The 25,893-nt window shown below is 44.8% G+C and overlaps 2 protein-coding genes across 51 annotated transcripts in view; one reads left to right on the top strand and one right to left on the bottom strand.

Annotated features, from left to right (window-relative positions):
* The window catches only part of COG3 (component of oligomeric golgi complex 3), a 48,566-nt gene extending 32,016 nt beyond the window's left edge, over positions 1–16,550 (top strand). Inside the window, exons 18-23 of the mRNA XM_083738327.1 lie at positions 1,256–1,344; positions 1,455–1,589; positions 4,211–4,286; positions 6,399–6,526; positions 9,296–9,394; positions 11,109–16,550. Coding sequence (XP_083594453.1) covers positions 1,256–1,344; positions 1,455–1,589; positions 4,211–4,286; positions 6,399–6,526; positions 9,296–9,394; positions 11,109–11,138 — 557 coding nt within the window. The 3' untranslated portion in view covers positions 11,139–16,550. The remainder of the gene's footprint in view (positions 1–1,255; positions 1,345–1,454; positions 1,590–4,210; positions 4,287–6,398; positions 6,527–9,295; positions 9,395–11,108) is intronic.
* SORBS1 (sorbin and SH3 domain containing 1) overlaps positions 13,854–25,893 on the bottom strand; it is a 121,397-nt gene continuing 109,357 nt past the window's right edge. For 31 of the 50 annotated variants that reach the window (XM_083738126.1, XM_083738115.1, XM_083738136.1 and 28 more), the window contains 4 exons: positions 21,706–21,765; positions 19,859–20,049; positions 18,824–18,936; positions 13,854–16,549 (listed from right to left, as the gene is read on the bottom strand). In XM_083738126.1, the coding sequence (XP_083594252.1) occupies positions 16,482–16,549; positions 18,824–18,936; positions 19,859–20,049; positions 21,706–21,765 (432 nt within the window). In that variant the 3' untranslated portion in view covers positions 13,854–16,481. The remainder of the gene's footprint in view (positions 16,550–18,823; positions 18,937–19,858; positions 20,050–21,705; positions 21,766–25,893) is intronic. The other 19 variants (XM_083738134.1, XM_083738130.1, XM_083738123.1 and 16 more) reach the window with 3 other exon arrangements.

Below are 25,893 nucleotides of genomic sequence, written 5' to 3'. Positions count from 1 at the left end.
TGGGCAGAATTGCATTTAAGAGAGAGAGAGAGAGCCAGAGAGAATTCGTTACTTGCTAACGAAAACTTGCTTTGTATATATCCGCAGCTTAGAAAAATCAGACGTCATTTGCATAACCAAACTATATCTATTTATATTAGACTGTATTTGTATTCCGTTTTGTTCTGGATTATTATTGTAGGGTATTTATTAGCTGATCAATTTTGAAGCAGAAATGTTCTTCAGGAGATCTGCAAAAGATCTAGTATTCAGACAACAAATAATATGGATTTGTGTTGTTTTTTTTTTAGCAAAATCCAAATAAATTTAGCTCCAGTAAAAATATAAGTGAAAGCGCTAGTCTCATTTTTAAAGGAAGTTTCAATTAGTATTTTTTGCCCATTAATTTTTATTAGTTTTCATCAATTAAAAATAAAACAAAACATTTGAAGCAAGTTTATACAGCAAAATCAGACCTTTAAAACATCCTTGAGCACTTTTACTCTATAAAGGTTTTCTACTGCCTTCCTTGAAGCCTCTGCAACTGCTTTTAGCTCTCAGAACTCTTGATGGAGGTTCTGGGGGAATTGTGATCTGAAAAGACTCCTTTCTTGTTGTTGCCATCTGTGGGCACAGGTAAATAGTCGCTGTTCCCCCCGGAAGTGTGTCGCCAAAAACCAGACCTGGGTAATATGGTAAGTCTGTGTCCAAAAAGCAAGTGGGGCTTCTCAGCTGTGTAGATGGTGTCAAAAGTCAATATATTGACAAGATTTAAAAAATAATCAGCTTTCCTACATCACCGATAGCAAATCACAGTATATAAAGTGCCTTACCTTAATATCACTGGAAGCAGAGACTGGCCAGTTTAAAACTTCTCAAAAGATGAATGTATGATTTTATGTAATAATGCAAAATTGGCAAACTACTTTGTTCTCGTGAAACCAATATATAGATGAGCGGATGTGCTAAGAATGTAGTCCTCAACAGTATACTGCTAATTATAATATACATAAATCTGTATTTGACACTTATCAGGTTCAAATAAATCTCTGTGTGTTTTAAACGCACAGCAATTACAATTTGTAGACTTCCTATTTGCGTATTCAAAGTACGCATTCTAGACACATGAAGGAAAGTACTTCCATCAGATAATTTTTGAGAATTCATAGAAAACTCTATAAAGTTTTCATATTTTTGGGTCAAGGGAGACCAAGGGCAGAAGCTGAACATTCCTTAAAATAATGTGAACTTCATGCAAGCGGTTTTGTTTCCACAGATGCTGCCTTTAAAATCCTGAACCCTATGACCGTTCCACATTTCTTTAGGCTTAGTAGCAACAATGCGCTGATACAGTTCCTGCTGGAGGTAAAGAGCATTTGTTAACGGTGCATTTGAAAAAAAAAAGTCTATTTTTTTGAAGTGTAGCCATTTCCGAAGAGTTGAGAAAGGGAGAAACTACTGTGTCTGTGTTGCAGGGCACTCCGGAAATCAGAGAGCACTATATTGACTCTAAGAAGGATGTCGATCGGCACTTGAAATTTGCCTGTGAGCAGTTCATTCAGCAGCAGACCAAGCAGTTTGTGGAGCCTCTGGAGGAATTCCTGGCGAAGGTGTGCGAGATCCTACGGTAGCACCATTGGTATCTTAAGCAGCTGTGTTTGGTATATTTATGTTGGTTGGATTGTTGACAGAAAGGAACATAGACATTGTACAGGGAACATCTATCCCCAAATCATTAGAGAACTGTAATATCATACCTATACCCTTGTGCAAATTAATTGAAACAAACAATGTAGTTTATTGTACAAAACTCCCATATATGTGTACAAAACTAACATATGCGTACGTTCATAACGGATATGACCTCCGCTATTTTTAAGCCGCATTTGAACACGATTTGGCATGGAGTCTACTAGTTTTGAATAGTCACTGTTGATTTTCAGATCCCTGTACAACACTTCAGTCAGCGCCTGAATGAGCTCTTCCATAGTCGTACAGTCTACAGCACGGAGGCGACTTTTGCCTATAGCCCACAAATTCTCAATGGGATTTATGTCCGGGGAATTCCGTGGCCAATCCAGTAGCTGTATTTGCTGCTCTGTCATAACTTCTTCGCCACTTTCGATGTGTGACGGGGGCTAGGTCCTGCTGCAATATCCCAGTGTACCTCTTTTCCAGCTCTGGAATAACTCTTTCATAGAACCTCAACATATTGTGGCGAGCGCATCATTCCTTCTGTTGGCTGCAGGCTTCTGACTCCATAATGATCAACTGACTTATCGTGCTTGTTTTGAGTACAGGATTACGAGTAAGATAGAAAACATGCTTTGTTCAATTAATTTGCACGAGGGTGTAGGTTGCCTTATATGGATACATTGGTATATCTAACTGAAAGGAGAATAACCTGTGGCCCTCCCAGTGTTCAGGGATGATGGGAGCTATAGCTCAGTAACATCTGCAGGGCCACGGGCTCAGCAACCTCAATGCCATTCAATATGTTATCAACACAAGCATTCCTGAGTCAGCTGTACTGAGATGCCTTTCGGCAGCACTCACACCTAGAAAAAGAGGTGCCAGAACTCGCAAGGAACACCTCCCTTCTTCTCTTATACAGTCGTACCTCGGAAGTTGAATGGAATCCATTCTGGAAGTCTGTTTGACTTCCAAAATGCTTGGAAACCAAAGCGTGGCTTCTGATTGGCTGCAGGAAGCTCTTGCAGCCCATCGGACGTTCGGCTTCCAAAAACAGTTCGCAAAACGCAACACTCACTTCCGGGTATGCGGCATTCGGGAGCCAAAATGTTCAAGAACTAAGCTGTTTGAAAACCAAGGTACGACTATAATGGCAATGGCACCCACCTGAGAGGTGCCGGAACTGAGTCCCGGTGTGTTCTGGCTAAAAAAAGCCCTGTAAGTGATAATGGGGTATAAGGATAAACCAAGGCTTGTTTTGCTGTGACGCTACTACTACTATAGGCAGGGACGCGGGTGGCACTGTGGGTTAAACCACAGAACCTAGGACTTGCCGATCAGAAGGTCGGCGGTTTGAATCCCCGCGACAGGGTGAGCTCCCGTTGCTCGTTCCCTGCTCCTGCCCAACCTAGCAGTTCAAAAGCACATCAAAGTGCAAGGAGATAAATAGGTACCACTCCGGCGGGAAGGTGAACGGCGTTTCCGTGTGCAGCTCTGGTTCGCCAGAAGCGGCTTAGTCATGCTGGCCACATGACCCGGAAGCTGTACACCAGCTCCCTTGGCCAATAAAGCGAGATGAGCGCCGCAACCCCAGAGTCGGCCACGACTGGACCTAATGGTCAGGGGTCCCTTTACCTTCACATTACTACTTCTATGCCTATATAAACTGGACATGTAAAGTCCTAATTGAAATTCCTCCAACCTCATGAAAGTGCCAGCTGGCTCATCTCTCTCACCCCAGCAGCTTTTCTCGTTTTGAGCCCTAAAGGGGAGGAGGGGGTAAAGAAACAGGTCTCAATTTCGCCTTTGAAAAATTGTGTTTTCCTCACTGCATTCTCTTCCAGTTCTGACTGGATACGACTTTGGGAGAGGCGTTCAAAGAAAGCCCAAACAGTTGCCTTTTATAACCTGCTTCCTTTGGAAGGGTTCCCGGGCGCTCTTTCGTAACTACCAAAAAGCATTGTGAAATTGCCACTTCTTCTAGTTTTAATAGCTGCGAGCCTAATAGCTAGATTTTCTTGGCTAGTGGCTCCTGAGATCTGGTTCAGTCTAGTAGTTTTCTGGGAAGCAGCAAGTTTGAATCTCAGCCTCCATGGAGAATTACTTTGGTGGCCTTCGCATAACTCAGCCCAGATGCAGTGTAGGAATAATAATTCTGTCCTATCTTATACAGTGGTACCTCGCAAGACGAAATTAATTCGTTCTGCGAGTTTCTTCGTCTTGTGAATTTTTCATCTTGCGAAGCACGGATGCACCCTGGTATTAACGGTTTTAAGAAAAAGGAAACAAACTTGCAAGACGTTTTCGTCTTGCGAAGCAAGCCCATAGGAATTCGTCTTGCGAAGCAACTCAAAAAACGAAAAACTCTTTCGTCTTGCGAGTTTTTCGTCTTACGAGGCATTCGTCTTGCGAGGTACCACTGTATGGTTATTATAGGTATTGCTGGGGTGCTGCATATGAAGACCTTTAAACACTTTACATTACCAACTTGACTGCTAAGCATTTGGTGCATTGCCCGTTCTCCATCGCATTTCTTTAGGTTTCTGCTCTGAAGACAATGGCTACTCAAGGAGGTCCTAAATACAGCCTTTTGCAGCAACCTTGGGCTCAACCAGGTAATCTCTTTAGGTGCAATCTCACAGCCCTTTGTACATGCTTGCCTTCCTTTTCTGCCTTCTGCGAGATGAAGCTCGTTTGGCTTGCAGACTTCGCCATTCTGGACCTTTTAAAAATTTTAAACGTTAATTTGTAAAAGTTTAATTCAGGGGGGTAACTATTCAAAGGGTTGACCGTTACCCATCTTTAACGAACCTCACTTAACCGCTTTGGCATGTATCCAAGCTGAATGGAAAATAAGTAGAATACAGTAAATGTCTCCCGTACACATGCAACGAAAAGTCCCATGGAGGACAGAAAATCCATTTGTTTGCCATACGCTCCATGCCCAGCATACAGAAGGAAGACAGCTTGCCAGCAAAGGAGTGTTTGCCAAGGGAGAGGTCCTCTGTCTCAGTGTAACTTTGCATCCTTCTGCAAACATTTGCTGCTCTTGTCCACCCTTCTTCTTGTGCACTTGCAAATATGCTTTCCCTGCTTCCTGATACCTGGTGCTTGGGGAAGCCACAGGCAGAGCCTTTAACCTTCAAAGCACAATACAGTGGTACCTCGGGTTAAGTACTTAATTCCTTCCGGAGGTCCATTCTTAACCTGAAACTGTTCTTAACCTGAAGCACTACTTTAGCTAATGGGGCCTCCTGCTGCTGCCGCGCCGCCGGAGCACGATTTCTGTTCTCATCCTGAAGCAAAGTTCTTAACCCGGGGTACTATTTCTGGGTTAGCGGAGTCTGTAACATGAATCGTATGTAACCTGAAGCATATGTAACCTGAAGCGTATGTAACCCGAGGTACCACTGTACTGTATTGGCCCGAATATAAGCCGCACCCGAATATAAGCCACACTTTTAAAATTGGTGGGGTGTCGAGAAGAAAAAAGGAAAAAAATACCTAAATATAAGCCGCTCAATTCCTTGCTGCTCCTGGCTGCATACTGGGTGTGGGGGAAGCCTTGTGTCGGTGGCGGCCTTTCCCCTTCCTCACTCCCCCTTCCCGGCCTTGGGGGAGAGGATGGGGGACTATGCGCGGGGCGGGCGCGGCTTTGCCGCACTCCTGGCGCTGTGTGTCCCGCGCGCCTGGCTGCATGCTGTAAGGTCGTGAATGCAAGTCGCACTTGTAACTTTTCATGGTCGGAATTTGGAGGGAAAGTGAGGCTTATATTCAGGCCAATACGGTAAGTGGGAAGGATGACAATATTGTGCAGTAGCAGGCATCTCCTCCCCACCACTGTGTGCATGGCAGTTGTATCATTGCGTACACACACACACACGTTCCTTATGGGCACTTCGCTACTACTGAAATAAAATATACCTTGGAGTTGCTGCACGAGTCCTAGTCTGTGACTTTTTAGGTTGCAAATCCAGGAGGCCCTTTCTCAATAAGTTTTGTTGCATTGTGAGTGCCATTATTCTCTTTCCACCAACAGATTACTTTTGGTTAACCGAAAGTGCATGATGTAGTCCATGGGTAGGCAAACTAAGGCCCGGGGACCAGATCCGGCCCAATCGCCTTCTAAGTCCAGCCAACAGGCAGTCCGGGAATCAGCGTGTTTTTACATGAGTAGAATGTGTGCTTTTATTTAAAATGCATCTCTGGGCTATTTGTGGGGCATAGGAATTCATTCCCCCCCCCAATATAGTCTGGCCCCCCACAAGGTCCAAGGGACAGTGGACCAGCCCGCTGTTGAAAAGGTTTGCTGACCCCTGATGTAGTCAGTTTGAGGAACTAAGGTTAAGGCCTGGTTGGTTACTAGATGGAAGGCCATCTCATTTACACCTTAGTAAGGAAGGGAAGGCAGGCTATAAATGCAATTTATATGTATTGCTTTGATGTTCATCCCATCATTTCCAGAAGGATTAGGGTTGCTTACAAATAGATTTTTTACAGAAACTGACACAGCAGTTTTAGATATCTGCAATGTATGGAAAGAAATGTATGCATTGCAGGGAGCTGGGCTTGGGGGTCCCTTTCCAGCTCCGCAGTTGTGTGATTCTTTGACAAGCATGTAGCAGGAGAGGTGCTTGCTTCGTATGAGAGACAGCCAATAAACCATGACTGGATTTCAAAAGGACAAGTTCTCTGCCACTAATAAGTCTTTGAATTCTGTTTCGCAGCAAAGATTGCCGACTTGGTGTCTTCGACATACAGGACCATCAAAACAAAACTGCCCTTGACATTGCAAAGCATGTCACTATATTTATCCAACAAGGACACAGAGTTCATCTTGTTCAAGCCCGTTAGGGTAAGTATTTCGGTAGCGTTTCCTCTTTTTTTTATTAATATGAGAACCAAAGTTTTGTAGGTTTTTCACTTTACATACTTGAATGCTTACTTTAATAGTAGCTTATTCATATTTGCAAACTGTTACAACGTGTTTTGGGACGCAGGTAGCGCTGTGGGTTAAAGCCTCAGCGCCTAGGACTTGCCGATCGAAAGGTCGGCGGTTCGAATCCCTGCGGCGGGGTGCGCTCCCGCTGCTCGGTCCCAGTGCCTGCCAACCTAGCAGTTCGAAAGCACCTCCGGGTGCAAGTAGATAAATAGGGACCGCTTACCAGCGGGAAGGTAAACGGCGTTTCCGTGTGCGGCTCTGGCTCGACAGAGCAGCGATGTCACGCTGGCCACGTGACCCGGAAGTGTCTCCGGACAGCGCTGGCCCCTGGCCTCTTGAGTGAGATGGGCGCACAACCCCAGAGTCTGTCAAGACTGGCCCGTACGGGCAGGGGTACCTTTACCTTTACCTTACAACGTGTTTTAAGTCAAGTGATCCTGTTTTGCCTCAAACTAAGCAACCTCTGTAGCTCATCCCTGTGGAAGTTTGTACCTTTTATTGGACAAACGTATGGTACTATATTCTGGTAACGGTAAAGGGACCCCTGACCATTAGGTCCAGTCGTGGCCGACACTGGGGTTGCGGCGCTCATCTCGCTTTACTGGCCGAGGGAGCCGGCATACAGCTTCCGGGTCATGTGGCCAGCATGACTAAGCCGCTTCTGGCGAACCAGAGCAGTGCATGGAAACACTGTTTACCTTCCTGCCGGAGCGGTACATATTTATCTACTTGCACTTTGACGTGCTTTCGAACTGCTAGGTTGGCAGGAGCTGGGAGTGAGCAATGGGAGCTCACCCCGTTGTGGGGATTCGAACTGCCGACCTTCTGATCGGAAAGTCCTAGGCTCTGTTGTTTAACCCACAGCGCCACCTGCGTCCCCTATATACTGGAGTGGCCTGCAAAATCTTCTGGTAGCTAATGCCAGGTCTTTGGTTGTCCTCACTTCTTATACCACAGTTCCTGCTGCATCCTGGCTCCTCCTCCTCTCCTCTAGTCTACCTATAGTTCTCTGCTCTGCTGCCCTTGTAGGGCCAGGGATATCTGCAAGTGACCAGGAAAGATGATTTTGTGGATGAGGAGTAAATGCCTGCAGCTGAGTTCATGACAGAATTTGTCCTCTTAATCTTCTTTTCGTTTACTTCCTGAAGCTGCCTATAAGCCATATGTGGCTTGTAGAGCCAGTTTTGGCGCAGAAAAGGGAAATCAAAATGATCAGAGAGCTGTGGCGACTCCTGTATGATGAAGAGTTGCAGCGTTTGGGGTTTTTTGGTTCAGGGGCGGGAAAGTTAAGGATGGAACATGATAAAGATGTGTAAAATTATTCACGGTGTGGAAAGCAGTCCCCCCCCCCCTTTCTCTTTCATAGTACAGTGGTACCTCAGTTTACGAACAGTCCTGTTTATGAACTATTAGGTTTACGAACTCCGCAAAAACGGAAGTAGTGTTTGTGAACTTTACCTTGGTCTGCGAACGGAAGCCGAATGGTGGAAGGGCACCGGCAGCGGGAGGCTTCGTTAGGGAAAGCACATCTCGGTTTGAGAACAGATTTGGTTTAAGAACAGACTTCAGGAACGGATTAATTGGTACCACCGTACTAGAATCTGGGATCACCTAGCGGAGCTGATTCTTCATGCAACACATAGCAGGACTATGAAATTTGGCTTTCCGGGATGTGATGATGGCCTCCAACTTTGGCTGCAAAGGGGAATTAGCCTTTCAGCAACTGATATTCATGAGGGTATACACTACCTTCAAGGGACGCGGGTGGCGCTGTGGGTTAAACCACAGAGCCTAGGGCTTGCTGATCAGAAGGTCGGCTGTTCGAACCCCCCAATGGATGAGCTCCCATTGCTCTGTCTCAGCTCCTGCCAACCTAGCAGTTCGAAAGCACGTCAAAGTGCAAGTAGATAAAGTAAGTACCGCTCCGGCGGGAAGGTAAACAGCGTTTCCGTGCGCTGCTCTGGTTGGCCAGAAGTGGCTTAGTCATGCTGGCCACATGACCTGGAAGTTGTACGCCGGCTCCCTCAGCCAACAAAGTGAGATGAGCGCCGCAACCCCAGAGTCGGCCACGACTGGACCTAATGGCCAGGGGTCCCTTTACCTTTACCTTATACGCTACCTTCCGGGTCAGAGACCCCAAGCCTCTGAGTACCAGTTGCTGGAAAACAACAGTATCGTTCAAGGCCTGGTTGTGGGTTTCCTGGAGGCATCTAGTTAACAAGATGCTGGATTAGGCCAGGCACATCCAGCAAGGCTGCTATTATGCTCTGTCACTCCTGTATCCTTCCAGTAGGCAGTGCCTTTAAAGATAAACGCTGCATAAGGGGCCTTGTTTATCTTAGGAACTTATGTAGACCGCCAGCTGCTAATGTAGGTTTTCTTACACAGTGACATCTCTGACCCCTTGAGTTTTAACTGCCTAATGGGAGAATGTAGAAGTAACAAAAAAATGAAGCTTCTAAGTCACCTTAACTGATTAGTTTTTCCCCAAACTGGATATCCATTCTCTGTATGCTTTCTTATTTGAAGGCTGGTCTTAGGGCGAGGAAAGTTTTAAATATTTTATTTAAAAATATTTGATTTATGTATGGATATTGTGATGACAAAAAATGGAAAATGTAATAAAAAGTATTATTCTTTTTTTAAAAAGGAAAGTTTTAAATATTTTCTTCCTTTCCTCAGAACAATATTCAGCAAGTGTTCCAGAAGCTGCATGCGCTACTAAAAGAAGAATTTAGCAAAGAAGATCTCCAGATTGTAGCCTGCCCTTCAATGGAACAGGTATGTAAGAAAACTCTTATTTTAAAAATCCATTCTGTGTGAACTGCATTTTGGGTGAAATTCGGTCAGATCAATATATTCTTTTAGCTAAATGTTCTGAGCACAGGAAGTTTGGCCCTGAATATATTTTGGAGATGGCTTTAAGACAAAAGCAGCACAAATGCTTGCTTTTGGGTTACGTTGACAGGCTAGCAGAGCATCCAGAAACAAAGCTACAGGATGTCTCAGATCTAGGCATGAGCCAGCCGTTGTAACTGGTACAAGGGCCTTGCTCAAAACTTTGCTTATAGGCTATGCCAAACTAAGGGCCGTGGGCCGGATCCGGCCCAATTGCCTTCTGGATCCAACCTGTGGATGGTCCGGGAATCACCATGTGGATCTGTTTGGGCTGCGCCATTTCCCCTCCCACCACGGCGGCCCCTCCTCCCTCCTGGCTTCTCCCTGCCCTGCGGAGGTAGGGGGCTGGGCTTTGATTGGTGCCAGCCACCTGCATGCCCAGACCCGCCACCCACCCTGTCTGTCCATGGGTGCGCCTGGCGCCCAGGAAAGCTGGCCCAGAAAGGAGAGGTGGCTGCGCTGCTGCCAGCTCCCAATCGCAGGCAGAGTGGTGGAGGAGGTAGGAAAGCAGAGGGAGGGGAGGGGCTGGGGGGAGAGAGAAGCCCCCCTCTGCCGGGATCCCTGCTGCCCAGGGCTGAGGTCAATCCCCGATTGCATCTCCTTTCAGTCTCCAGATATATATATACAGTGGTACCTTGGGTTACATACGCTTCAGGTTACATACGCTTCAGGTTACAGACTCCGCTAATCCAGAAATAGTACCATGCGTTAAGAACTTTGCTTCGGGATGAGAACAGAAATCGCGCTCTGGCGGTGTGGCGGCAGCAGGAGGCCCCATTTGCTAAAGTGGTGCTTCAGGTTAAGAGCAGTTTCAGGTTAAGAACGGACCTCCGGAACGAATTAAGTACCGTATTTTTCGCCCTATAGGACGCACTTTTCCCCCTCCAAAAATGAAGGGGAAATGTGTGTGTGTCCTATGGGGCGAATGCAGGCTTTCGCTGAAGCCTGGAGAGCGAGAGGGGTCGGTGCGCACCGACCCCTCTCGCTCTCCAGGCTTCAGGAAGCTATCCGCAAGCCTGAGGAGCCCGCGGCAGTTCCTGTCCGGCTCCCTAGGCTTGCGGATAACAGCCTGTTCTGGGGGCTGGGGTCGGAGAAAAAAAACTAGGTGCGCCCTATGGGCCGGTGCGCCCTATAGGGCGAAAAATACGGTACGTAACCCAAGGTACCACTGTATGTGTGTGTAATCCGGCCCACCACAAGGTCTGAGGCACGGTGAACCGGCCTCCTGCTAAAAACGTTTGCTGACCCTTGGGCTATGCAGTCTGGGATTTTTGTGGTATGGTGTGCAGAAGCGATTAGGAAGCCACAAACTCTTCCTCTGTGTGTGTCTGTACGAGAGGGAAGCCTGCACCCCTGCCCAACGCACAGGAACGAGATTGTGCTCCCATTGAACAAGCCTCTTTTCCTCCTCTGATTCCTTGCGGCAACGGAAGCCCTGCTCTGGGCAGCAGCCCTGTGTATTGCCCTCAAATAGTTTCAGATCTCCATATCCAGGACCTTCCCTGTGCAAACGCCCACCCCCCAAATTTTACTGCTTCTGTAAAACAGGCCTTACAAGTTCCACAGTAGTGAAACTCCTTTGCCATTTGCCTTCCAGGTAAATCTCCTTTTGTCAACCGCAAAGTAGTCCCTCTTTGAGAAGCCTCTTCAAATTGTCTGTCAGGCAGTGAAATGGACATTTATCTGAAGCCGACTCGGGGTGTGCCATCCTACCTGCTTTTAGCATCATCCATCCGAAGGCCAGGTGAACAAGAAGAGGATGAACCCGAGTATGTTATAACTTTTTTAAAAAAATAAAGCAGAAATACTGCTTTATTCAGAACAATGGTCAGCTTTTTTTGTTTGTTAGCATCTACCTACCTTGACTGCAAACATGTTGGGGTTAAATTCTATTTGCTCCCCTACCCAATTTTGTTAATATGTGTTTGTTTCTTTGCCAAGGGATGTGCTGAAAATAAATCGGAGAAGGCAGGGACCCAAGAATCTCTTTAATAGAAGGCATAAGTGTATGTATGCACCTTCCCACACTATCTCAATAATACCCTCCAAATTGCAGATTCACAAGTCATCACGGCATCTCAGTCAGTGAGCGGTGAAGAGAGTATTTGTGAAAAAGTTTTCATTTGCCCTCCGGCAATAAGTCTCAGTTGAAGCTGATCAGCTATATATCAAATGGTTTAGCTGCACGTGTAAATGAAGCACATTGTGAAAATTTCTCCAGTATTTGACTGGTGTACTGACACTCACCAATTCTTAATAACTCTAAAAAGAAATTTGCCGCAGTAAAATTGTGTGCATAGGATATGCAGAGAAAGCTATGCAATTGAGGAATTGCCATAGAGAAATGCCTTGAATTACTGAGATGTGAAATAATTCATTTTATAAAAATGAAGCTCCATTAGAACTTCTGCTTTTTACAAATAACAGCAGCAACTAAAAACCTTAATTGGAGTGGAGATGGAGAGGAGTCCTAGCTTGCCTGTGCCTTCTTGCTTGCGGCAACTTTATCTCATGCTTTTTGGTTTACGTTAAACCAGAGTTTCCTAACCTGCCGCTCTCCCTGTCTCTAGCCAGCTGGAGAGTCACAGAGTCTCTTTTTCCTAGCCCTGCTTTAAACATTTCTCTTTTCAAGACCCGCTGGATCCTAAAATGACTGTAAAATCAGGAGGCTAGCATGAACGAGGAACAAAAGGCAGCACTAATTATGGAAAGAAGGAACTAAAACTTAAGTTCCAACAAACTTATATGACATTAAGGTAATTCCCAAATAATAATTTGAGGGGAAAGCCATCTTCGTGGTTGGGGTGGAATTAATAAGAAAGCTTTTATAGTTACGAGTTCAAATTTGTAGAAAGAAATAAAACTCCCATTAATGCTTTGCTTTTATTCATAAATTGGTGGTTGGGGGGGGGGGCGGTTCTGCATATTAGTGGTGTGTTTTTAAAGCAGCTTCAAGCTGTTTGCCTGCCACCCATTTGACAAGGGAATTGGCACCCATTGAAAGCTGTTACTGCAAAGCAGATTTGTTGTAAAATAACGTCCTGTGGACTTCGTATCATGTTTTTCAAGTAAATTATGGCATGATTGCTGTATATGAAAACATAGTGTATTTTAATCAAATTTTCTAAGCGTTCGAATCAGTTGACCAAATCCTTTTGTTTCTAAAGCAGAATGCCTTTATCCCACCCACCCTGTGTCATCCTGTTCTAGCAAACTTGTATAAAGCTATAGCTTCAGATATTTACGTATAAAAATAGTGTACATAATTTAAAACGTTATTAAAGATTATATTATTTGACTAATGTTCCTCTTTGTTTCCCCCCCTTTTAAATAAAAGTTCTGCTTTCTTACTTCGAGATAGTTTCGTTTTGTCTACGCTGGGCTAGTTGCATGTGATTTCGAAAAAGGAATGGCTTCTTCAGGAAAAGTCCTCCCCGGTATTTTCTGAAGGCAAGTTCCTTTTATATTTATTTATTAAGAAACTATTTGAGCTGTTGCCACCTCTTGAGACATACAACACACAGATTGCTTTAGCTATGCTTCCTTTCAGCCCAGGTTTTTGTATCCTGTGTTGCGGATAATTATCATCATGATAATTTGGTTGTTCCTTTGTGGAATGGAAGGTGTGCACTCTGTTCCTGTTGCTTTTCCATCCGAAAGTATATTTTTGCAAGCCTCGCGGAACTCCAGGCACTCCTGAAGGGTAATCATTGTACACCCTCTGTCCCCCAAAATGTGAGGGGAAGTGTGCATTCGGTCCTCTGTTCCATCATGATAAACCCATATGCAGGAGTACCGTATTGGCCCGTATATAAGCCGCACCTTTAAAATTCTGCAGGCATTCACACCTGCAAATGGCAAACGTGGAAGAAAATCCTACAGCAATATCGTAAAACCCAATTTTTGTAAGGTCACGAATTTAAGCCGCACCTTAACTTTTCACGGTCGGAATTTGGGGGGAAAGTGTGGCTTATATTCGGGCCAATATGTTATTTGTGCAGGACTGGGGGAGCTCAGGCCAGGATTGGCCACCTTTGGATATTCTTCATTTGTACTGCATTGGCAATTTCTCATTCCAAATGTTCCCGCAAATTTCAAGAGACAGCTTTAAAAGAGGATCTTGGAAAATAAGGTGATCAGTGGCTACTAGTTGCAGAGAATCACAATGGAGGAGAGTGCTGGTGTGCTCTGGTCTGGGTGTGAGCTTTCCCCCAGACATCCCCCCGGCCTTGGAGGGCCCCAGGATCCTGAATCAGCAAGGGATTTTCTTACGTTCTTGCGAATACAGGCACCACCAACCAGAGGCTGATGTTTACTAAATCACTTCTGTAAAAGAACACACTTTTGATTCAATCTTTCCATTTATTGTCAAATAATAATCCACTGCAATGAGGAAACAAAACGCAAAAAAGTGACTTCTTGATGGGTAATGGGTGAGCACGGAACACGCATGTGTATTATTAAAACTAAAAATGGCATCGAGATGGTTACATACGGCCAATATGGTTAAGCTCATGATTTGCACCTATCCAATCCTTTTTCAATTTTAATGCCACGTCTAAACGCTGCTGCAGATAAAAATGCAAATAAAAAAGCATTAGAAACCCGTTAAAATACGTTAGGGAAGCCGTTCTCTCGGGCCGTCTTCCTGTGCAAGAACTGCAGGAGACAGTAAATCATTTCAATGGGACTCAAGCGGTAACAATCCTTCATTATGAAATGTTAGCTCTCCAAATGGATGGAAGCAGCATTTTGTGGCTTAGTTGTAACTGAGCTATAATTTTGCTAACCCCTCGTATTTAATATGATCGTACATGGAATAATTACTTAATATAAATAAAAATGGAAAAGTCTTCTTCTTTACTGCCCTTTTTAAAAAGCTTTCAATGAATTTAATTTTCTTCAATATAAGTTATTTGTAAGTCTATACAAAGGCAAATATACATATATACAGTCATAATATTAAAGCACTTCAATTGACTTTTTTTTTTTTTGGCTGATCTTGTGGGGGGTGGGGAAGAGTCAGCAAAGATAAATCCTGCTATTTTGGAGCATGGCTATTAATACAACGAACTGCAAACATGCTGACCGTGAGTTAGTTGCTGTTACTATGAATAAACTGTATAAAAGCATCAGCAGAAAAATAGGATTTTTTTATATTTAATAAATACAGCTTATGACAAAATCGCAATCTAAATCTTTGCTAGTTGTACTTGTCCATGACCCCTTTTTCTTTTTAAACAAAATGACTATGAAAAAAACAACAGGTTCGTTTTGCACGGAAGTGCAAAATTTTGGGAAATTGGCACTGGAATTCTATGCATGCTTACTCAGAATTAAATTCCATTGAACACAATGGGGCTTACTCCCTGGTAAGTGTGCAAAGGATTGCAGTCAGAGAAGTGTATAATTCAAGGAGATCCAAAACAAAGTGGCTTTGGAAATCCAGACGTGCAGATTGCTTGTACTTTTCTGTGTTTCTTTTCGAAAAGACAGGCAGAAAAATCACATTTGCCACCAATTCTAAAAAGGCACATTCAGGAATATTTTGCCAGAATATATCCACAACTGAGAAAGATGCCTTGATAGAGAGTCTGACTGCTTGCTCTATTATTTGGTGCTAAGCCAGACATGTAAGAAGCAACTGCAAAAAGAGAAAAGGTAGAGAGTTGTGAATCAATGGATCACTTTTTCTTACCCTACCAATCGCCTGGTCTGCCATTTGGGCTGGTAGGAGTCCACTTAGGAAATTAGGTGACCTGAAATCACTGCATCTGACTTCCAAATAAATCCTCCGGCAGGAGCTATTCCAGTTAGGAGGACGAGGAAGCATTAGTGGCAACAGTTATGCTTTAAAATGCACACGATTGGTGTGGGGTGTTTTTTTTTAACGCAGTGTTCCTCCAAAAAGAATGCACTAAATTCTCACAAAGGCACAAACCACTGGAAATGGCTTCAGCATAAGCGCCTCTGGCAGAAATGTAGCTTTAGGAAGCTTGTGAAGATGACATTCTGAGTCGATCTGGCCCAGAACATGCAGTGGGCAGAACTTTCAGGATATGTGTGGAAAAGCTGGGTCAAAATGCCTAGAATGTGGCTGGATAATGTCAAGCAGAATAGAATGCAACATTTTATCGGCCGGTAACGCCAAATCTTAAATGACCGATCAAAGATCCAGGCTCAGTTCTTTTTGTCTGCCTCAAGGCACAGTGTCAAGACCGCTGCCTTACTTGCTGTTTCAGTTAAGTGCAGTAAAAGTAGGTTTCTGACAGCCAACTGACCAGTAAAACAAAATAGAAGATTGCAACCTCAATAAAAGGGAGGAATAGGAAACACAGAAAAGCCTGCTTAAATCTGGTGTAGTGAATTAAAAGATAATGGGAGGACGATCTTGGCAATGTGCCCTTCTATATAAAATGGGTCTCTGTAAATTCCTTTCCCCTTCATATGTATTAAGGTGCACATTCCAAAGGAAGGGAACAAGAGCTGCATGGGGTTTTTAGCAGGATGAGACACCAACATCACCCTCTGCCAGCCGGACTGCAGTCACAGATTCTGCAACCAAAATGCATTCACTGTTCTCGTGTTCTCTTCCCCTCCCCACCCTGCTCACATTATTTCACACTCCCATCTCATTGCTTTCCCCCAGTTTCACACCGCGGAGAGCAATACTCAATACTGAACAAAAGCGAAGTCTTACTTGCCACCCCTGAAGGATAAAAGCAGACACAAAGGCAGCATTGTAAGCAGCTCGGTACTTTGCTCTGGCCAACCTTTAAAGGAGGCAAGAGCTTCGAGTCAGTCCAACACTTTACTACATTCACATCCGCGTCTCCTCGCTTGTCGGCTACATTCATGAAATAAGTCTTTTCTGAACATTTTTTTCTTACAGTTTCAAACCCAGGTCCTTCTCTTTGTCTGTCTGTCTCTCTCTGTCCTGGTGAAATCACCAACGGGCTAGCAATGGCTTTTATGAAGATACAAGTTTCACGTAATTGCCTGGGAAAGTACCAAACTGTTGTGTTCTCCGGGATGTGCCTGTTGAGAAATAAAACAAGGACAAATGTGGGTGTGGCAGCCCAAAAAGCAGGCTGGTGGTGATGGCTTTTCCATCTTTGTTTTGCTATCGCTGTGTAGCAGGATAACACGCAACTTGATCCCGTGAAAGGATCCTCCACTTATTTGGTTAGTGCATGGGGTTAAGCCACAGAGCCTAGGGCTTGCCGATCAGAAGGTTGGTGATTCAAATCCCCACGACAAGGTGAGCTCCCGTTGCTCGGTCCCTGCTCCTGCCCACCTAGCATTTCGAATGCGTGTCAAAGTGCAAGTAGATAAATAGGTACCACTCTGGCGGGAAGGTAAAGGGTGTTTCCGTGCACTGCTCTGGTTTGCCAGAAGCGGCTTAGTCATGCTGGCCACATGACCCGGAAGCTGTACGCTGGCTCCCTCGGCCAAAAAAGCGACATGGGCGCCGCAACCCCAGAGTCATCCACGACTGGACCTAATGGCTAGGGGTCCCTTTACCTCTACCTATCCCCATGTAAGGCTGAAACCCTGCCTAAAATCATGGAGAGCTGCTGCCAGTCTGTCGACAACACTGAGCTACGTGGACCAATGGCCTGTTCCTGTGTCTTCCAAGAATGCTGAAACACATGGGACAGAGATCTGATCTGATGCCCCTTCTCCTTGGAAGTCCATACCAGAAGAGCTCCCTCTTTTTCCTCAAGTTTCACCTCAAAATAAATCTTTTCAGCGGAGCCTGGCTTAATCCTAGCTGAAATAAAAGACCATGTACCGATAACTCTACATCTTTTGTTCCTTTGCTTCCCCACCCTTTTGTCTTCTGCCGCATCAAAATTCAGTTTGTAAGATTCCTTGGGCGCTTTTAAAAATCGCTCGAAAGCTTCGTGCACAGTGATGGCTCCAATTTGAAATGATTAGCTGGAGGGAGGCCCCGTTTCAAAATAAAAGTATTGGTCTCAAGCCACAGAGTCAGTGAGTGGGTGTTTGGCAGTGTTTGAAGAACAGGGCGGAAGGGCAGGGAAGGAAGAGTTGGAAACTGGAGCCAAGCGGAGGGCATTTGGCTTGTGAATGCACAGCACCAGATTCAAGGGCTTGGGTTTGAGCTGAAAAGACTAAAATAGTCTGAAACAGGTGTTTTTTTTTTAATCTATTGGTATGAAACAGGTCTTTACGACCTGTTGCATGAGTGATTGGCTTATCCATAACTACAATAAAAGTAAAATAGCGGTCTTCTCCAAAAGCATTTCAGTTTATTAATTGTTTTCGGGTGAGCATGTGAATAATAATTGCCTTTATTAGACAATAGTTGGATCAATTAAACAGCCTCTTGCAACAGTTGAAGGTTTTAGAGCAGTCTATGTGTGCCGTAATTATCCGGAATTCCAATGGGGGTCAACAGTAAATTTAGTGTTTTGGAAAGATTCTAAAGTAAGGTGTTGAGAAATCTATTTGGGGTACCAAAATGCATGGCCAATGGTGTTCTGTGTTGGGAGGTCGGTTTCCCAATGGCTGAAAATTCAGAGTGAATATCCTCTCTAAACTACTAGCTATATTTACTTTGTCTACATCCACAAAGCCTGTTACAAATCAGAATGCATGTGTGTTCTTTCTTGAACACCTAGCAATCAAAATTGGTTACCGTTGAGCCTTTCTAAGGAATTAATGGCTATTTTGAGGCATTCTACAGTTAAAACATGCTTGAGGAAAATAAGTTTATATCTAAACATAACCAGGAAATGTTGTTCTCCATCTATACATGCTGGGAAGGAAAGGAAAGGATCATATTTACTAAATGTGGGGGCTCAGCTAAGCCTTTCCGCTTAATGAGATTTAATGCTGTACAGTTGTTTAACTGGTGGGTCATATGGCAGAATTTCTTGCTGCAGAACATCAGTGTGTGTTGGGGTCTGAGGAAGTAGAAACTGATTCATGGATCTTTCCCATCCCAGTGCTATTTCTACAGTAGCTTGATAGACCTGCTGCTTGAATCTTGCCCAGGAAAGTTTTTGGGTTGTCAAGACAATTTTCTATTGGTGGTGGTGGGGGGGGGGGGTCACAGGGAAAAACATTAAGATTTGTAGCTGCTGCTGTTACTGCTAAAATGCATAGAAACTCACAGCAGAATATATGCAATCACTCCTAGTCAAGCAAATTATCAGAATTATAGCATGTATGCTGCTCTGGCTAACTGTAGATTTTGTGTAAATAGGTCTGTGAATCAAATAGATATTAATTAATGTTCCCGTTAATGTTTTAAAAACGAGTTGAAATGACAGATGTCATGCTCACCAACAAACCAGCCGTCATCACACTTCTCCATGACATCTATGATATCTCCATCTCTTAACTCCAGCTCATCTTCATTCTGCGGGACATAGCTGTACAATGCTTGGTAGCTAAGCCTGAAAACGCACAGAAACAGTGGAGGGGGGTAGAATTAAGGGAAGAGATTGCCAGCCACTACTAACAATATCCCTCTTGTAACTAACTTTCTTCAAATACAGATCCAATGATGATGATTCAAATTTGTATACCACCCTATACCCACAGGTCTCAGGGCAGTTACAAGATAAAAATCACAATATAAAACCACAAAATGCATAATAAAACCAAAAACCAACCCAATAATCCCCCCTCCCCAACATTTAAAAGAGCATTGCATGTCTTTAAGGCCTGGTTAAAGAGGAACATTTTTGCCTGGCGCCTAAAGGTGTATAATGAAGGTACCATGTTTCCCTGGGGAGAGCATTCCACAAACAGGAAATCTGCTGGGATAGGAGTCTAAATTTCCTCTGCCCTCTCTCAACTTTATCCAACAATATTCTGACCGTATTCAGTTCCCATCAGCTCCCTCATACCCTATTCTGCACCACAGACAGCCCCTAAATAAATCTTGAAACCACGGGACCAGATCAGGTGGCAAGGAGTGGCATGTAGAACTTCATCCAGTAGCCCTGTGGCACTCTTGATGGCAAAAGTGTCTACAGGACCTCACCGGGGAGATTATGAGCTGCCACTGCCCTTCTGAAGTCTTCCAACTAGCAGGAAGTTCCAACAGTCCACACCAAGGTACCACACATCCATCTCCAGACCTCTGATCCATGATATTTTAAAAAATGAAGACGAGTCTGGTAGGATCAATAGGGCACAATTTCCTCTTGTGATCTCAGCCAAGACCACAAAACCAAAATACTGGTGAGTCCCTTGTGTTAAATAAGAAAAGCCATCAAACTAAAAATTGTGCTGTCTCCTGCATTCCATCCATCAAAGTACGACAGATGCTGAAATGAGGTGGCAAATGCGTTCCCTTTCGGACCAACTTACAGATCTTGTGGCGCGTGGTTCCTGTCGAGGCTTGTTCCCAGCGGCAGGACTTGCGGTTGCTGAGAAATGATGAAAGATGATTTATTGTCACTATGGGGCCCCTTGTGGCAAGAGACAAGAGGCTGAGAAATTGTGCTGCAGTAATGAACGGACTTTTCCGCAATGTTTAAGATCTCATTGCAAACGGTTTCCTGGGCGGTAGAGAGAGTGCAGGGTTGACATCCACGGAGGGGGGGAAACACGTCAGAGGACAGTGAACAGGGGAAAGTGGGGAGGAGGGATAGTCAGTAAGAGATGGGGAAATCCAGTTGTAGCAATCCAGTAAGACAAGACAGTGGTAGATCCAGCCAGTGAAGTGTAGAGGAATCCAGGTTGAAAGCATGGAAAAACAGAGGCAAGATACAGAAGAGTTTGCTATTTAGTTTTAGATATATAGATTGACGCATTTGTAAAAAAGCAGTAGCAGCAAAATATATTGGAATTGGCAAGGACCTCAAATTCACATCTTCCAGCTTTGAGTGCGTCATTTCAAAACACATCACTTGCATGCAACCGAAGTTCTCCCCCCAATGCTACAGATATTTAATGCCTGCGTTTCCTTTGTCTACAGTAGCCTTTGTTTCAGAAAATTTCAGCTGCTGTTCCAATGGCCTAACTGCGCACCAAAACTCCACATAGAAGCCAGGTGTTTGCGATGGCAGCTGGTTCAGCTTGCCTTGCACCAGAGCCTCCATCTTGTGTTCTTGGGACAGTGGTGGCAAAAGAATTAGGGTTGAGAGTAAAAAAAAAAAAAAAAAAAAAAAAAAAAAAATCATTGTGCACTATTGACATAACCAAATCCGCTCTGCCCAGCTCTGGCATTTGGGGCTTCTTTCCCCCCAAAATACTGGCACGTCTAGACTACGATGTCAAGAAGCAGGTAACAGATGCTTTATGAGTGCAGCACTGCACCAAAATGTTGCAGGCTGAGATACTTCTGGTTCAGGGATACGGTCACTCTGGTTTTAGCTCTCTCCTTCCACAAGTCAGGCCTCATTTTGGGTCAAGTGACTATGCTCACTGGCCTGGGGCTTCTTCCATGCTCTCCAAGATTTCTCCAATATAAATAAGAGTACGTCCCCTCCGATGTTTCTCTGATGCAAATAGGGACATCCTATTCCATACCCTCCAACATTTCTCCAGTGAAAATAGGGACATCCTATTCCATACCGTCCAACATTTCTCCAATGAAAATAGGGACGTCCTAAGGGGGAAAATGGATATTTCAGGATGAAATCAGAAACCAGGACAGCTTCTGAAAATCTGGAACTGTCCCTGGAAAATAGGGACACTTGGAGGGTTTTCTGATTTCCTCCTTCCATTTTTGTGTTTGTTTTGAATGAGGACACAGTTCTTCTCAATCCCTACTATATAACAATCTTTGGACTTCTACATTTAAAATAACTTCTCAGGGTGAATTAGGAAATGACCTGTCCAGAAAATGGGATGGTTTATTCAACCTCATGTCAACATCTATGTATCTCTTCCTCCTCAGTTTTCAGCCATTCCATTCCCTCTCCCAGGTGGTTCTCGCAACCCCACCCAACCTCAGTCAGACAACATTTCATGCCACGGAGTTCCTATGAAAATGGTTAGGGGGTGTTTGCTCCCTTTAGGGTTCCTTTCTAAAGATTTTTTTTAAAAAAGCACCTGCAAACCTCAGGATTACTGCGAGTCTGCTGGTACCTCTTGTGTACGGTATTGTTTTGCTTACACCTCCAGAAGTATGAAATGGAAATAAGAGAGAATGGCGCTTGTATGAACAATGCTAAAATGGAGCTGCAGATATGAATCTCAGGCGATCTTACCACATAGCTCTTTTCAGATTCTGTGAGATCTGGTCCTGGCCTCAATGAATGATGAGAAGGCTGTGTGATCACCAAAGCACATGGTAAGGGAGACATTTTAGCAAATGCACTAGCAAGTCAAATTCAAATCATAGGAAGAAAGCAAAACAAAAATAAACAAGGGAAATTTGACATAAATGACAGTCGCCGCTGGATATTATTAAACAGCTGTGCCGTAGAGCACATTGTGACTCTGGCAAGAAGGATTAGAAGAAGAAGAGCTAGAAGATGAAATGATGGGTTAGCAAAACAAAGACCAATGTTCAAAAAAAATATTATGGCACAGTTCCTCTGGGAGGACACAAAAGAGCACAACCTCTAGACTCCGTGATTTAAAGGGGAATTACCAGGGGAGGAAACGGAAACATGCAGAATACCTATGAGCACTGCTTTTAGCAAGAAGATGCGCTTTGGAGCCCCTGATGATAGGATTTGCCAGACAATGAGATGAATTAACCTAGAATTTTCTTATTCTTTTGTCCTCAACATTCTGTAACTCCAGACGGTCACGGGGCGGGGGGTGGGGTGGGGCTTTTTATATATAGAAGCACATGCAAGCATCAAGCATGTTAACTTTTTCTTTTAATTTACTCATTTATATTTACACACCTATGGAGGTCCTTAGGTATGTTCTTTACTTTTCATGTGGGACGATTTTGCTTCCAAACAGGTAGGCATTGGATCACCCATGTTTCCTATTAAGGGGATTTTTGGTAAATGAATAAACTACAGCCGTACCTTGGATCTCGGAACTACTTGCAAGATGAACGGTTTGGGTCCTGAACACCACAAACCCGGAAATGAGTGTTCTGGAGCTTCCTGCAGCCAATCGGAAGCCAAGCCTTGGTTTTCGAACATTTTCGGAAGTCGAATGGACTTGCGGAACGGATTCCATTCGACTTCCAAGGTACCACTGTTTTATGAAACTGCGATGCACCCAAGTTTGAAAGCAAATGGGCCCACAAAGGAAACAACTGTGCAAAATGGCTGAAATATAACTGACCAGGAAATGCAATTAGGTCACCTAGATTAATCAAGATTATGCTATTTTTTAAATTAATTAGCTCTTAGCTCACCAGTTTGTGAGCTAGGGTGTTTATGTTGCTTTAATGCAATTGTCATGGTTTGTGGTTTATTATTATTATTTAAGGATTATGTTACTTATTTATTATTAGATTATATTATTCTTATGCTTTAGGCATTTCTGTACCTGCGGACCTCTTCATCCCTCCCCTTAAACATGTGCATTTATTATTCTATTTCACAAAATTTATAAACCGCTTGATTGTAAAGCGGGGTGGGGGGTGGCAAACCCACGTCAACACGGTTTTACAAAGTGGTATGTACGCCTGCCAAGATTGTACTCCAGCCACAAAAGCTCAGGCCAAGCTAAGCAGTTGGCTCCTTACCTCTCTCGCCCTGACCTAGCCACTGTGATCCACGCGACGGTCACCTCCAGACTGGATTATTGTAACTCGCTCTACGTGGGGCTGCCCTTGAGACTGACCCAGAAACTCCAGCGGGTGCAGAATGCCGCAGCGAGACTCCTTACGGGATCTTCGCTTAGAGATCACATTCATCCGGTGCTATATAAGCTGCACTGGCTCCCGGTGGAGTACAGGATCAGGTTTAAGGTGCTGGTTTTAACCTTCAAAGCCCTATACGGCCTAGGACCCTCGTACCTACGGGACCGCCTCTCCTGGTATGCCCCACAGAGGAACTTACGGTCTTCAAATAAAAACACCTTGAAGGTCCCAAGCCACAGAGAGGTTAGGCTGGCCTCAACTAGAGCCAGGGCTTTTTCGGCTGCGGCTCCAACCTGGTGGAACGCTCTGTCACAAGAGACAAGGGCCCTGCAGGACTTGACATCTTTCCACAGGGCCTGCAAGACAGAGCTGTTCCACCTGGCCTTTGGTCAGGGCGCAGCCTGACTCCCTCCTTTGGCAATCTTTACAAGACTTTAGTTTATGGTTGCCATTAATTTTGATTTTAATTCATTTTTATAATGTTTTATAATGTACTGTTTTAGTGTTGTTAGCCGCCCTGAGCCCGGCTTCGGCTGGGGAGGGCGGGATATAAATAAAATTTATTATTATTATTATTATTATATATTTATTTGCCTTTAAGCTGCTACGACCACAGCTGCCCCTCTTGGGGGGGAAAGAACAAATTGGAGTCCTTTCTGGAGATATGAGAAGCAGGCACAGGTATAGGAAGGCTTCCAAGTTTACAATTTGCTGCTAGTCTTGACTCATTTCCCTTTTCTGTATCTCTCCCTCCCTCCCTTTTATATACCGTATTTTTCGCTCCATAGGGCACACCGGACCATAGGGCACACCTAGTTTTTAGGGGGGGGGGGAAATAAAGAAAAAAAATTCCATCCCGCTGGCTGTCTTGGCTTCCTCTTTAGCCACGCACAACCTCTCCAGCTGGGAGAGGCTGCTCGCAGCTTTGTTTTTAGCCGCGGGGCTGGGGTGGGGGAAGCCCGAGCTTCCCCCGACCCCAAAACAGGTCCGGGAGCGGAGGCAAGGTTGTGCAGCCTTGCCGCCACTCCCAGAGCTTGTGGGCTGGGGGAGCGCTCTGAAGGTTTGCGGATAGCTGCCTGAAGCCCGAGGAGCGCAGTGGGAGTTGGCACTGCGCTCCCCGGGCTTCAGGCTGCAGGCCTCTATCCGCAAGCCTTCGGAGCGCGGTGGGAGTTCCCGCCGGGCTCCAAAGGCTTGCGGATAGCTGCCTGAAGCCCGGGGTGCGCAGCCCTGCGTTCCCTGGGCTTCGGGCTGCAGGCTGAAATCCGCAAGCCTTTGGAGCCCGGCGGGAACTCCCACGGGCTCCGAAGGCTTGCGGATAGCTTCGTGAAGCCTGGAGAGCGAGAGGGGTCGGTGCGCACTGACCCCTCTTGCTCTCCAGGCTTCAGCGAAAGCCTGCATTCACTCCATAGGACGCACAAACATTTCCCCTTCATTTTTGGAGGGGAAAAAGTGCGTCCTATAGAGTGAAAAATATGGTAACTGGGAATGTCTACTGTGGCAATTTTCCACTTAGATGGAAGGAGAGTACATTCAAGTTACAGGGCACAAGTCGTCACAATTCACAGACATAAATGTCAGCTGCAGAAGAATTCCTTTGGGCTCAGGCACACAAGTCAGATTCACTTTTTACGGCGCTTATTCATTCACATACAAAAATCTCTCGATGGATGCTGTTTCAATTCCCATTTCAAAGAACCCAACACAGCAGTGACATCCATTTAAGCAAGAGATAACCTCAGGAGACTTTAACCAGTCTCCTGAAACTCTCAAGACAGAATCTGGGGGGAACAAATCGGGTAAAGTGGTCTTTCGCATTGTTGAAATTATGATACGTAACCTCTCCCTTACGATTTCTATGATTCGGCTTCATAACAGGCGAAAAAGGTCCTTTCAGCTGTATTGTTACCAAAGAGCACCTCTGTTCTCTCTACTCAGCTCCCAACTTGTCTCTCAGTTCCTACGGTGTCTGTAATGGCTAGCTGGCAAGGGCTGTTCTAGCTTGTCAAGACATTGTGTGTTGCAGGGCAAATCGCTGCATCATCTGTTGGCTTGGAAGACAACACCTTGTGCCTTGCATCGTAATGCAATTAGAGGGGTTTTTTTGGGATTTGATATCCCACCTTTCACTCCCTTTAAGGAATCTCAAAGCGGCTAACATTCTCCTTTCCCTTCCTCCCCCACAACAAACACTCTGTGAGGTGAGTGGGGCTGAGAGACTTCAGAGAAGTGGGACTAGCCCAAGGTCACCCAGCAGCTGCAGGTGAAGGAGCGAGGAAGCGAACCCGGTTCCCCAGATTACGAGACTTAACCACTACACCACACTGGCTCTCTAATTAGCGCAACACCTTGCCACTCACTAATTAGCTGTTGAGAGTCCGGATTACGTGATCTTCCAGCTAGTAGCATGACATACACACAAACACAGCCAGTGTTTAGTGCCCTTCGTTCAGAAAAGGACAGACAACTGATCACACCTTTGTGTTTTCCTTTTTTTAAAAAAACACACACCTCTCTCTCTGTCACTTTGGTTTTTCTTTTCTAAGACTATTGTTATGAGTTTGGGGGAAGGTTCCAAACCTGTGACCCTGTGTTTGGGAGGCTGCAATCTAGCAGTGTTTCTCAA

Source organism: Podarcis gaigeae, assembly GCF_964106915.1.
Source record: "Podarcis gaigeae genome assembly, chromosome: 5".
NCBI classification, from domain to species: Eukaryota; Metazoa; Chordata; class Lepidosauria; order Squamata; family Lacertidae; genus Podarcis; species Podarcis gaigeae.
The sequence above is the reverse complement of the archived record's forward strand: the minus strand, read 5'-3'. Positions and strand labels throughout refer to the sequence as shown.